The sequence below is a fragment of the Nanorana parkeri genome, unplaced genomic scaffold (assembly GCF_000935625.1).
Source record: "Nanorana parkeri isolate BGI_ZX_2015 unplaced genomic scaffold, ASM93562v1 scaffold569, whole genome shotgun sequence".
Lineage (NCBI taxonomy): Eukaryota > Metazoa > Chordata > Amphibia > Anura > Dicroglossidae > Nanorana > Nanorana parkeri.
The window spans coordinates 712,995-727,707 of record NW_017306837.1 but is presented as its reverse complement, the minus strand read 5'-3'; the positions used below and the strand labels follow the sequence as shown (position 1 = coordinate 727,707).

General features: G+C 39.1%; 1 protein-coding gene across 1 annotated transcript in view; it reads left to right on the top strand.

Moving 5' to 3' along the window:
• Positions 1-14,713, top strand: part of GDA (guanine deaminase) — a 48,981-nt gene that overhangs the window by 20,187 nt on the left and 14,081 nt on the right. The window contains exons 2-5 of the mRNA XM_018562267.1: positions 4,545-4,633; positions 7,813-7,984; positions 11,187-11,274; positions 13,508-13,613. Coding sequence (XP_018417769.1) covers positions 4,545-4,633; positions 7,813-7,984; positions 11,187-11,274; positions 13,508-13,613 — 455 coding nt within the window. The remainder of the gene's footprint in view (positions 1-4,544; positions 4,634-7,812; positions 7,985-11,186; positions 11,275-13,507; positions 13,614-14,713) is intronic.

The following is a 14,713-nucleotide window of genomic DNA, read 5'->3' as shown; positions in this document are numbered from 1 at the left end:
TGCAATGCTGTTAATCCCTGCGTGCGCGCAAAAATTGGTGGTCTGTGGTAGTGATAAATGGCTTCTCCCATATTGGTGGTTAGTAGAAGGGCTGTTAAACCCTCCGGACAAGCACATTGATGGTCAATGGTAGTTTGTTAGCTCCCACACACACAAACACAATATTGGTCAGTAGCAGTGCTGGTAACCCCCACATTGATTGACAGTGGCAGGGGTATTTAACCGCCCTCAGTGTTTACTTGTCTCCTCACCCAAACCGCTGTCTCTCCATACTGATGTTGGGCTGGGAGATTGCCTGACATTATCGGCTTCATTACTGTGCCTGTTACAGGAACACAGAGAGCATCCAACCACCCCCTGCAAGGTGCCTAACAGGTGGTGTAAACATATTTGTCAACCAGGGATCTAAGGGGTTGAAATGAGTGCAAATAATCAACTTATTCCTTGCTCTCCCAGCAGCCAGTGCTTACCAATGCTCTCTGGTGCTCTCGCTCTCCCAATGTGGAAGGGCTCTTGCAGTTCTTACATTCAAATTCAGGACTCCAAGTAAAAACGTCTTCCCCCTTCCTGCTAACAATTTGTCTTCCTAATTGTACACTGCTTATGGTGCATGCACAGTGCAGTTTACACTCCTGGCACACTTGACATAGCTGTATGTTTAGAAAAAATGACTTTACCCTTCAACCTTAGTATTTAGATGCCTTCTGTTCTAATAATCACTTGCAAGGGTTTACATAAAATATCCATGGATGTTAAAACCTCTTTACCTAAACCAGTTCATCAAAAATATGACATTTAGCTACAGTGGCTTTTTAAGGTATAAGCAGCATCTACTGTATTTAGATACATTGTTCCAAAATGGCATAGTTGTTAGAATGTAGCTTTGAAGACTCATAAATGCCAGGCCTCCATTGTTTGAATGGTGCAGATGGTAAATAAAGTAAAGTCTAGCAAACATCCAGCTGGGGCTGGTTTACCCAGCAGGAGGAAAACAAACAAATACTTATGAGAAAAATTCAAATCAATGTTATGTATTCTAAATAAATAACCATACTATTTTTGTCATGCCCTTGTTCTGTGCTAGTATGACATGCAAAGATTGTCATGTGATTTCTGGGGCACATGGGGAGGAACATGCCTTGTTAATAAGTGTAGGAGTATGTTCACATTGCGGTGTCATTCTAGTCTGAATACCAACCGTTGAAGTGTAGGCCAATGCAAAAAAAGGAAAAACATGCATTACATCTCTGCAATACATGAACATTCAGCATGTTTTATTCATTTGAAAGTGCTGCAATACAAAACAAAAACAAAAACTTGTTTAGTCTTCCAGAAATGTATTTAACTCCTAACTTCCTGTTTGGGGCAGTGTTGTGTACCTTGAGTTCTGAACAACAGAACTCCTATCCCCAACTTTCTATTTTACTATCTCCGCATACATAAAATTGTTTATTTCCTAGCAAAATAATGTTTCTGCATTGACTCCAAAGAGCCTGCCCCAAATTGCATGTAGGAAAAGAGCTCTTGAGAGCTATAAATCTGGGGGAATGCAAGCTTGGAGCAGTGACTACTTTACAACACACACAGGGAACATGGGTAACAAAAGTAACCCCCCTCCAGAAGGAAGAACAGTGTCAGCACCAGTTCAGAGAGGATTTGAGGATCTACAGCTGAGTGATACACAAATAAGATACATTTTTTTATCGTTTAGGTACTCAAATGCAGTTTTAAGATTTAACGCCTGAGATTAGTGTCACTTTAAGCTGAGCACAGGCATTGATTACAATGACTTCAGCATCCAGTGTAGTGTTTGCATACTTTGTTTTCCTGCAAATTGTACTGCTATTGTGCAAAGGCAGAGTGCAAAGCAAGTTAGCAGCTCACTGGATTTCTGGTAGGATTAACTGGGATATTATGCACTTGAAGGCTGGGCCTAGGCGAAAGGGCACATAAGTTGGTGGGCTGGAAGGAGTGAAGCAGCAATGGAGTTAAAAATGGTAAGTCGTGAGGTCAGAAAGAGGGGAAGGACCAGACAGTACTTCTAGGGACCACTGGACAAGGTATAGCTTTAGACTATGTTGTAGCCAGAGCTACAACAGAGCTCTTAAAAAAGAACTCCGGACATATCAAATCTTAAACCTTGCAGTGGGGTCAAGGGTCAAGTGCTTGTTTTTGTCTAGGGAGCTAAATAACATAGCTATACTTACCCGAAACTCAGTCCCACCTGACTGTTAGACCGCTCTCTGCAGCCTTGCTCCCCCTCTGCTCTGGCTATGTAATGTTCCTTGGCGTCCTCATGCCCAATACAGTGTTTTAGATGTGGTGACTCATGGGACCTTAGACAGCCGTAGCGGAGGGGGAGCGAGGCTGTGGGGACCGTTTTTTCTGTAAATCAATTTTCTTGCTTCTGGAACAGCTGCTCGGCACGTGGTGATTCAGAGAATGCCTTGTATTTTTTTATCAATGATTACTAGGCGTTCTCTGATTGCATGAGGGGCATTGAGAAAAATACTAGTTCAGTTAATACCCAAAATAGTCCAGAGGACAACTTTCCAGAAGCTTGCCAGACCCTTACAGAACTATGAAGTGTGAACCAGGCTTCCATATTGTTCACATTCCCTCAGCATAGTGGTCAGTAAGATATACAGAGGTGTGCAAAAGTCTTGCAACACCTTGCCTCTACATGGAACTCAACCTATTTGAACAGAAATAAAAAAAAAATAACCATAATAGAAAATAACTTAAATTGTATACCAAATTAAAGGAAATTTTATGTAAATGTCATATCTGACTTTAGGATGAATCAGTTTATGACTTTAAAAATATTATGAGATAAAAATTAAGCACATGTGTGAAAAACCCATTTATTTTTTTTCTTATGAGAACTATGTAACATCAGTTTTTTACAGATACATTTAAAATTTTATAAAGAAACAGCAGATAATGAATACACTTATTGAAACAAAGTACATGTTAATACTTGATTGGATAGCCCTTATTTTTTAACACTAGCACACACCGTTTTGCGCATTGTATGGACTAGTTTTTTCAAGTCAACAGAAATCACCCGATGCCATCCATGGATTATACTTTCAATTAACTCTTGTTTATTTCTTGGCTGACATTCAATATTTCCAGACTTAGTTTTCTCCGCAAGTTTTCGATTGGGTTCAAATCAGGTGATTGGGAAGGACAGTCCAGATAGTGAACACCTCTGTTTCTATACCAGTTCTTCACAGTCTTTGCTCAATGGCAAGGGGCCTTGTTGTCCTGGAACATAAAGTCACCATGTGGGAATAACTCAGCAGCACCAGGAAGCATTTTTATCACTTAGGATATCAGAATAGATGTTTGCATTCATTATTCCATCAATAATGTACAGACTCCCAGCTCCAGATGCAGCCATACAAGACCAAATCATTACAGATGTTGGGTACTTCAAGGTTCTCTTGGTGCAATGTGGCTTGAGTTTTTCACCAGGATACCTACCGACATATGAGGTACCATTGTTTGCAGCAATGGAAAAGGTTGACTCCTCACTAAATAAAACTTTTTCCCAGTCAGCTGTCGACCAATGTCTATGTTGCTTAGCCGACAGTAAGCGAGCTTTTTGCTGGCGATCAAACAATAGAAGCTTCCTCCTTGCTTTATGGCCTCTAAGTCCAAAATAAAGTAGTCGGCGATGGACTGTCAAAGCAGAGCAAGTCACAGAAGTACTCTCTGACCACTCTCTTACAAGCTCAGGCAATATCTGCATCTTATTTGAGCTGCAAAGTCTCTTAAGCACTTTATTATCTATTTCTGATGAACATGGAGGGTGTTCACTGCATTTACAATGTTGTGTACCATAAGTCTTTGGAAAATAAAAAGTAAACCTAATATTGATTTTTGTTTTCAGATTTGAAATCTACATTGTTTCATTGAATTTGATATATAATTTAAAATTTTCTATGATTGTTCCATTTTTTAAAATTTCTATTCAAAGATGAAGAATTCTATGTAGAGGCAGGTGTTGCAAGACTTTTGCACACCTCTGTATATTTGGATAGGCAATGTGATGTTAGGTACTGCCATAATGTTATTTTCTGAGATACACCTAGAGGTGGCATAGTTAACATTGTTAAGGCCTTTGACCATTGGTTATTAGTGTATGAGGTGCCAAGGTTCTTTTCCCACTTTAGAAAAGGAGCAGTTTTTATCAAACATAATCTTGTCATATATTATAAAAGAGGGTAATGCCTTTTTAATCTTGGTTACCGCATTACTCAGAAACTGCCAAGCTAAGAAATAGGATACAGTAGAAGTTAATAAGGATACAGATGTTCTGTTTGGGGCTTAAAGTTGTATTAAACTCTCAAACTTTTTAAAATAATGAATCCAGACAAAACACTTACACATTGCCCAAAAAAGTATTTCTTTAAATTTGTACCCAAGCATTAACAGTATAGTCACAGCTTACATGCTATACATAGTGTGCATGATAATTCTTTGTTTTGAGGAACAATATGTGCTTGCATCCTCATGCACGTCTCACTTTTTTCTAGATCCTTTTCTTTGAGGAGGCTCGAGAACAAACAAGACTGGTTCAGAAGTGGGGATTTGAAGAAAGCAACATTGAAGAACTTGGCAAGAAGTATGCTTTACACATTGAATTGGCTTTGGCTGCTAATAACTTAACTTTTTCACACTTTCAGTGCAGTGGACTGGATCACTTAATAGAGCCCCATCCTGCTTCTCCATGTGTGCTCTACTGGCATTGATAACTTCTGTTTTCAAAGGCTAAATTTCGACATGCTGACCTAGAAACCTGAAATGATAATGCCCTTTTTTGTAAGCTCTACCCCTTTTTTGTCATCATTTTTGTTAATCGTACTGGTTGAATATGCTGTTGGTGGCACAATGTGGTCCACCGTATATGTTGAGCTACTTTTAACCTGTAGAAACTAATAAAAAAGATGATTTCATGTTTCATAAACCATTAAAGAGCCTTCCAATCCCTCTTGGCCTCCCCTGCACCCCTTTCCTGCATAGTTCTCTTGCTGAGTTTAGCCACAAATGTCCAAGGGTCGCCGAAAGAGAGCAACGAAACAAGGACAAAGTTATCACAATTTGTACATTTTAAGATTTAGCGCTACCACTTTTACCCTGTTGCCCTAGGCTCTTGCCTGTAGACACAATCTTACCTATACATTTTCTTTACTGCATAACTTTCTAGATTAATTTCTCTCATCTCACAAGTATAAAGGGAGATTAAAATACCACAAAAACTACTACCAACATAACTTTTTGGTATAATTTCCTCCCATGCCTATGTGATATGAGAGAAAAAAAGGTCAAGTAATGTTACCCATGGTCACAGGAAAATGCCAGGTGAGAATCAGTCTGTATATCCAAAAACACTTGTGTTCATATTCATCAACACACCACATATACATTTAATTTTTAACAGATTGGAGAACAAAGGTGGTTGTATATATTAAACAATTTGGCTTGAATAAAATAATAATCAATAAAAGATCACCCTAAAACCTATCATTCATCATTCATCCAAAGAAAACGTGTGGTTTACGGTAAAAAAATATGAACTTCCTGTCCATAAATAAAGCACAATCCCAGAGAGCTCTGAAATCAATAACACATTTAACATCCTTCTTCTTAATATATTTACTTACATATTATGTGTCTGTAGTCCTTTGTTACTGTTTCACCATAATGTGTTTGGTATCAGTATCCAGGCAATCACTAAGGCAAACAGGCAATTGTTAAGGTGAATTGTAATCATCAGTTAATATTGGTGCTGGCAGTTATTACTGACAACTTCTGTGAGGTGACACTGGTTGCATGTTGAAACCTGTATTTCCAGGTGACCGGACCTTAGTCAGTTTCACACAGGGATGGTAAATTTAACATCCAACAGTGCAAGTCCAAGTTGGCATGATAGCAGTGGCGTAACAACCGGGGGGGGGCGCTTGCTTTTTCTATTTTAAAAGGGAAATATCAGGGATATGTTTAGACCCCCAATATTTCCCCAGAGCCCCCAACCGTAAAGTAAAAAAATAAAAATATTTAATCAAATTAAAATATTTAACCCCTTAAGTACAAAGACCTTTTTTTTTATTTTTTTGCACCCGTGTTATCCACATTTTAGGCTTGAAAATTACTTAAAACCCCCAAACATTATATATTTTCTGAAAGCCAAGTCCTTACAGAATAAAATGGCCGCAGTTGCAAATTTTTATATTGCACGACATTAGCGCAACTTATTATCAAACCCACAAATTCAGTGAAAATGTAGTTAAATGTAGTGCCCCAAAACACTAAATACATTTTTTTTTTAATATGCCCAGGTCAAAAATTGAGTGCGTCTGTGAAACTGCAACAGAATTCAGTACCCCAAAAAGTTCATAGATGACGCTTTAAAAGCCCCTACAGGTCATTCGTTTTAGAGATGCGTGTTAATATTGGCCCTAGAATTATTGCTCTTACTCTGGCGTGTGCGGCGATACACCACATGTGTAGCGCAATCGACATTTTCGTACGTAGGCGCACCCAACGCGTGTTTACGTGACGATGCATGTGGTCGCAGGGGCAAGGGACTTAAAAAATGTTTTAAATTATTTTTACATATAATTTATTTTTTAAAAGGTTTTGTTTTTTTAACTTTATTTGCTATCACAGGGGGGCCTTACAAGCCCCCCATGTGATAGCATATTAGCAGTGACAGGTATACTTTTTAAGGTGATGCTGGGGGTCCAAAAGACCTTTACACTCTAAATACGCTATTGAAGTGCAGATCGCACTTCAATAGCCTATTGCTGGGCTTCAGGAGCCCAGCAATGACCGCTATGGGACTGGAAGTGATGCAATACGCGTTGCTCCCCGTCACCATGGACGGCCCGGTCACTGGATTGTAGATGTGATCTGGAGGCAGCTAAGCCACCAGAATCGCTTCTACTGCAAAGCTGGCCGCCGGCTCTACAAGACCGAACAGACTCCCGGCGGCTAAAAGCAGCCCGAGAATCTGTTTAACCCCTCCGACTTCTTGACAGGATTATACCTTCATTTGTCGTGAAGGGGTTAAATTTTTTTTTAATGGTTAGAAAAAAAAAAATTGGTTTCGGCCTGCCATTTTTTTATTTTCGGTATAGTTTTAAAAATTTTATTTTGGTGCACCTCTAGTATTAATAATAATAATAACAACCCATTAAAAGATAAAATAAAAGGGCAGCTTATGTTGCAATAGTAACCTTCAGTCGGGAGCTGTGTGCCACAATACCTCTTTACCTCCACATGGCATCCTCTGTCTTCCTGGATAAATGTTGACCCGCATCATTCAAACCACTTCCTCTGAACTCAACCTGCCATGGACCCATCCCAGCCTGTGACTGGACAGTTAAGCAGATGTAGCACGGTGACAAGCTCATGTAGTATGGTGACAAGCTCCTTTCTCTGTCATTGCATGAACTGATTGGCTGATTGTACTGCCTCTTCCTCTCCCACTCAGCTCTTTATTACAGTAGACTACAAATAGCTAATACCAGGTGAAATTCAGATACTTACATTGCCTGTATTATGTGTTGAAATTACATTCAAAGTTTAGCTTCAGACAGATATAAATGATGCAAATTATTACAACAAGGTTTTAATTTCTAAATCGTTAAGCACTCAGATTAGAAAAGATAATACCAAAAAAAAAACATCTATAGTCATGCTATGTAAGGAACAGGTGACATTTTTTTGGTACAGCATATATTATGCATCTAAATGGAATCTGTGTCTTTTGTTATTAATATAGATTTTTTTTGCTCATAGTGCATTCTTCATGCCTGGAATGGTTGATACCCACATCCATGCACCCCAGTACTCATTCATTGGAACAGGAATGGAAAGACCTCTTTTGGAATGGTTGAAGCATACTACATTTCCAATTGAAGATACATATGCAGACGTGGAGATTGCTAGTAACGTGTACAATTCAGTTGTTGTAAGGTTTCATATGGTTTCCGTATATGTATAAGATTTATTAAGGTAGTTGCTATGGGATTTGATTAGAGCTGCAGCTAACGATTAATCGGTTAATCGGATAAAAAATGAAATACATTTTTAAAAATGGCTCCAGTGATGGACTACTAGTTTCTATTGAGATTGTAGTCCATCACAGGAGCAAGCTTGGAGCGGTAGAAGTAAAAAAAAAAAGTGTGGTGTGCAATATAGTGAAATGAAAAGTGTAAAATTATGCAGCAATGAATGCAGAATGGCATCGGCTATAGAGGACTACAAAACCCAGCTATAGTACATTATACAGCGCAATGCAGAATACCGCCAACTATAGAGGAATACAACAAATCCCAGCAATAGTACATTATAGTTGGTGGTATTCTGCATTGCGCTGTATAATGTAGTATTGCTAGGTGTTGTAGTCCTCTCTAGAGAGTGGTATTTGGCATTGCACCACTGTATAATGTGCTATTGCTGGGATTTGTTGTACTCCTCTATAGCTGGTGGTATTCCGCATTGCGCTGTATAATGTATTATTGCTGGGATTTGTAGTCCTCTATACAGCGCATTGCAGAATACCACCAGCTATATAGGGATACAACAAATCCCAGCAATACATTATACATACAGTGTATAATGTATTTCTGGGATTTGTATTCCTATGTATAATATACAGCACAATGTACTATCAGCTATAGAGGAATGCAACTACTTGTTTCTGAGATCGGGCCTGTCTATCGGCGGCTGTCATCCGCCTACACCTGCTCCTCCTTACTTCTTCTCCCAGCGTCCCTGTGCCAATCGTGGCTTTGGGCAGGCAGGCGGTGAGCGCGAGGCTGGGAGGAGGTGCGGCGTGTGGAGGGTTGATGCGGGCAGATCTGGCAGCGGCGAGCATGAGGTGGGGAGGAGGTGTGGCGCGCAGCGTGTGTGGAGCCGTTAAAAGGGCCAACCAATCGGAAGCCGATTAATCAATGATTGAAAAAGATGACAACTTTTTCAATCATCGATTATGTCGATTAGTTGTTGCAGCCCTAGATTTGATATTATGAAATGTTTGCATATCTTGTACTGGAACCTACTTAACAACATCAACAAAAATATGTTAATATATTTATTTGTGTGGAGGGGCATGAAATGCTTTAAAAATTTCAAACATATTTTGTAATGGCATATCTGTTCTGCATGTCTGTTTTAAAGTTCCATGTTTTGGCATTTACTTATATCTAGACGTTACATCTTAAAGCTTGGTACTGATGTAGGATTATACAGTAGAAATGTGTGATTCATTTCGTTCCGAATTGAAATTCGGACGAATTTAGGCGTAATTAGATATTCGGATGCATCCGAATGAAAAAATATTGAATCTGAACATATCAGAATTTTTGTTAATGAAAATTTCGTATGCATCTAAAATTTTTACCATTCGGAATGAATTTATGTTGTTAAATGTTAAAATAACAAAAAAACAGTGTGAAGTCCCCTCCTCAATTCATACCAGACCCTTTAGGGGGACGAGCGCGTGCCCCCTCTGCATCATACCAGTCCACATGCCCTCAACATGGGGAGGGTGCTTTATGAGGGGGGAACCCCCTTGCAAAGCACCTTGTACCCATTCGATGAGGACAAGGGCCTCTACCCTAGAACCCTGGCCCGGTGGTGGGGGTCTGCAAGCAGGAGGGATAATCTGAATCCTGGGTGCCCTCTTTCATACAGGGGCATTCAGATGCTGCCTTCCCTTGTGAATGAGTAAGGGGTAGTTTTTACCCCTACTCATTTACCAAATACAGTAACATTTTAAATAAACACACCACACTGTATAAAAAATCCTTTATTTGAAGAAAAAAGAAAAAACCACAACACAGTTTTTGACAAGTCTTTTAAATAAAAGAAAAAAAATTGTCCATCGATGTAATCCCAAATGTCAATCACGTCATCCAGCGATGTAGATCCATGTCAATCACGATGGACGACAGCGACCGACTCTCCGGAAAACAAAATACCCGACGCCCGCTGGCATGTCCGATCCCATCGAAGTCTTTTGGAATCTAGATTTACTGTATGCTTGGGTGGAATAAATAAAGACAATCATATTAACAAAGCAGCGCACGCACCATTGCATATTGACGTTTTAATACTGAATAAAACACTTTGAACAATCAAGTTCATGAAAAAAATTCTTGAATCCTCACATTAGTTAAAAACTGAACTTCCTTAAGTGTTAATGGCCACAAACAAAACATTTTCTATAGCCACAAAAGATTCTTCTCATTCTCCATCCCACGGCCCTCTTTGTCAAATTTTTAAATAGTACTTGAGAACTCAGATACAGACTAATGAAAGTTCTTCGTACCACGTCTACTCTAGGATGGGCAAGGATTATGTTCATAAGGACCCTGGTGCTCTTTGGAGCAGGCACACTTCCACTGGGCTCAGCCATAGGAGAGGGTTTGCAGAGGATGGTGGAGTATTGGATGATGTACTACCTAGCCAAAAAAAAAAAAAAGTCACATCTCTAATATTTTGTTGGACCACCTTTAGCTTTGATTACGGAACTCATTCGCCATGGCATCGTTTTGATAAGCTTATGCAATGTCACAACATTTATTTCCGTCCAGAGTTGCATTATTTTTTTCACCAAGATCTTGTATTGATGATGAGAGAGGCAGAGCACTGCGTGAAGTCTTCTCCAGCACATCCGAAAGATTCTCAATGGGGTTAAGGTCTGGACTCTGTGGTGGCCAATCCGTGTGTAAAAATGATGTCTTATGCTCCGTGAACTGCTCTTTCATCACTTGAGCCCTATGAATCCTGGCATTGTCATCTTGGAATATGCCTGTGCCATCAGGAAAATACTGGTCATTCAGTATATTCAGGAAGGCAGCTGACCTAATTTTTTTGGGGACATAAGGTTGCTGAACCTAGACCTGATCAACTGAAGCAACCTCATATCATAACACTGCCCAAAATCAAGGTGGTGACTGGTGTCCAGGCAGTGTATAAAACCTGCATGCTTTAGTACATTACATCAGTCATTGCTTTCTGTCAAATAGTCACGGTTGCTTCCAAACAGAGTGTTGCATGAGTGTAGGCAAACAAGTGAAGGAGAATTTTAATTTTAATTCTAATGTAGTTTCTTTATACTAAACTGATGTCCATTGTCTTATTTAGTTTATTTTATTTTCTTTCAGAGAAGAACACTTAAAAATGGCACAACGACAGCTTGCTATTTTGCAACAATTCATACTGATGCTTCTATTCTGTTAGCTGACATTGCTAGTGAGAACAATTTATAAACCATAAAGCCTATTTATAAGCAACAAGTATCTACAGTATGAGTGTTTTTCTGCTCTGATAATCAGTTTATAGCTCTGTAGGGTTGTGTTTGTTTGATGTGGCACTGGCAATTAGTCCATTCAATTGTATAAGCTCAGCACCAGCAACTGGAATACGTTTGAGGCAGGAAGTCAGTGAGAATGGGAGCAGTGATTTGTTTGCTTCGGATTACAAAAAATGTAATTTAATACTGCATGATGGCCAGTAGATGGAGGTGATGAGCATAGGAAATAAATACCTGTTTCCTAGATGAAGATGATAGAAATACATATATATATATGTTTCCTACACTCTTCAGCTCCAACTAGTGGCCATAATGTGATATTATATTATATTCGACCTGGAAAAAACAAAAACAAAAAAAACTATGATAAGAATGTTTGTTATTGTCTCTTTGTGCACAGAGCAAACGTTTACAGAGATTCACAGCTCTGCTACTTGTTTATAAAAAGACCTTTAGGTATTCCATAATTAATGTCCTTTGTATCTAAACTAAAAACTTATGGACTACTACAGAGCTACATTTGGCCACATAAAGCAAATTAAGAGCATGGTTCTGTAAGGTTATATTTCCCCACACCAAAAGTTCACTTCAGGTCAAGTTTGACCTGTAACTTTCATTTTCTATAGTTTTAGATTTTCTAAATCTACAACTAACTTTATTTATTGTAAACATAATGAAAAACACATACAATAATATACTATTTATACTTTTCTATGAATCACCTATATAACAATAACATATACTCATAATTTTTTACTTAGTACATTATTATTTATTTGTATTTTTGGACTGTATAGATGCACACCAAAGGTTTTCATATACCTAAAGTAAACATACTATGACTGTTGTCATTATTTTTGATTGTCCTTGTTCTTTATCCTTGTTTTTTGCTTTTTACTTTAACTATCTACAGTGTGGATAAATATATCTATAAATCAACATTATTATTCATAGAAATGTGTAACATCCCACTCAAAATTCATTACCTGTGGGATGCGGGTGTCTAATTTAAATATCCAATATACCTCTATTTTGCTCGATAGGGAAGATGTATCTCTTGCTCTAGGTGGATCATCTATCCATTACACAATCTGAACTCTCAAACATTCGGTATTCCCATATGATATTCAGAAAATTGTTTGGCAATGTTGGTATTTTTTTTGTTCTGATATTGAAGAAATGATCTCTCGGGTTACATTGTTACATAGTATTTGAGGTTGAATAAAGACACAGGTCCATCAAGTTCAACCTTTGTGTGTGTGTGTATATGAGTCCCTGTGTGGTCTAGTTTTTAAGACTTCCTGTTCCCCTGTATGAGGAAGGTATCTAAATAATTTTTGAATGATTCAATACTCTCTGCTGACACCACTGCTTGTGGAAGAGAGTTCCAAAATGTAACCACTCTAACTGAAAATAATCCCCTACGCCCTTTGTGGTTAAATCTTTTCTCCACCAATTTTAGTTGGTGGCCTCTAGTCTTTGTTACGGAGTTTACAGTAAAATGTTTATTGCTGATGTTGCCATTAAACATTTTGTACATCAAAATCATGTCCCCCCTTAATGGCCTCACTTCCAGCGTGAACATGTTTAAATGTGATTGCATAAACATTCCTACATATTGTTGGTGACACCCTATACATGAGATGACTTATAACATAAATCTAGTTTGGCAATTTACTAGTTTGATGTTAAGACATTTCATTTGTGTAGGAGGTTGCTCTATGTGCATCCCCCAACCAATTACAGCTGTAACACCAGGAAGAGTTACACATTTTAGCCGATTTCCTCTATTATCCTTCTCTCTATTTTCTCTTCTCTTTGAGATTGAATAAAGACTTTTATTCTTGGTGAATATTGTGTGGAATGTGCTAGTATAGTGCTTGTGTGCAAGAATAAATGAGTTTGGACATAGCTGGCATGTGGTCATCCAGTTTTCCTATCTAGTGGCTGTCAGCAAATGGCCTAGACAAGCACTTGGCTATAGCAGGCAAGCATTGACTAACCTTGAGCAAAGCACTGCTTTCCTTACAATAAATGATGTATGAGTTATTGATGCCTGGTCAGGGCCGGTGCTAGGATTTTTGCCAACACAGGCAAAGTTGACTTTTTGCGCCCACCCACCCCGCATGTGCTGTCTATGTATATTTAACACACCATGGTCTTGTTTTGTAGGTGTCTATGGTCAGAGAGCATTTATTGGGAAAATTTGTATGGATAGCAATAACACATATCCTCAATATAAAGAAAACACTGAAGAGTCTATAGAGGAAACCAAAAGGTAAGTTAAGTATATCACACACTGAAACCAGATTAACCATGAGTTTAAAGGGGATTTATGTTACCGTTAAAGCTGAACTCCAGGCGAACAGCTAAATACACAGATGAAATAGATATCTGGGATCTGGTTAAGCTGCCAAAGGATTTTTTTTTCTGTCTATTCATTACTGGGATTTTTACAGCTCTGCCAGACAGCTTGGCAACCTGACTTTTCTGTACTGCAGTTAAGTAATAAAATTAGACCTTGTCCCTGCCTCCACTATGTGACTGTAGAGTGAAAGGAGAAGCAGCAAACCAATGAGCTTATCTTTATTTCACACTGCTTTCTCTTCCTGTCTTCATGGTTCTTGTTAGCACATGTTTGTTAAATAGTAGCTTTCAGCGGCGGTCTATATACCTACAGCAAATGTGAGATGACTGAGGAGGGATGAGGGACAGTTGGGAGCCATGTGTTTACTAAAAGAATGAATAAATGTCTTTATATACCTGAATATGTCTTTATATCAGTCTCCTGTTTTTCCATTTAGAGCAGGTCTGGAAGGAGGAAGTTTAGCACTCTGAATTAGTTATGCAGTACTGCATTGCACAGTGCTGTCAGTCTCATTTCCAAAACATAATTACTAGGAATGCACCGATACTGATACACTAGTATTGGTATCGGTGCCGATACTGAGTATTTGGGCATATACCCGTACTCGCCCAAATGCTTCGATACATACCTCCGATACCAGAACTTCCGGTCAGAGGGAGATCTCCCTCTGACCGGCAGTGCCGGGGAGCATAGAGACGGCTTCCTTCGCAATCAGAAAGCCGGGCGGTGGGTTATGACCCGCCTCCCTGATTGGTTAGGAAGCAAGGCTATCTAGCAACAAGTGAAGCCAATTAGCCAATTAGGAAGCCAGACAGCACGTAATGACCCACCTCCTGGCTTCATGATTGGTTAGAAGACCACGCTGCCTAGCAGCAAGAGAAGCCGGCTTCCTAGCCAATCAGGAAGTCGGGCGGCGTGTCATGAGGTGCCGTCCAGCTTCCTGATTGGTCAGGAGCCAGGCAGTGGAGCAACAAGTGAAGCTGGCTTCCTAGCCAATCAGGAAGCTGGAC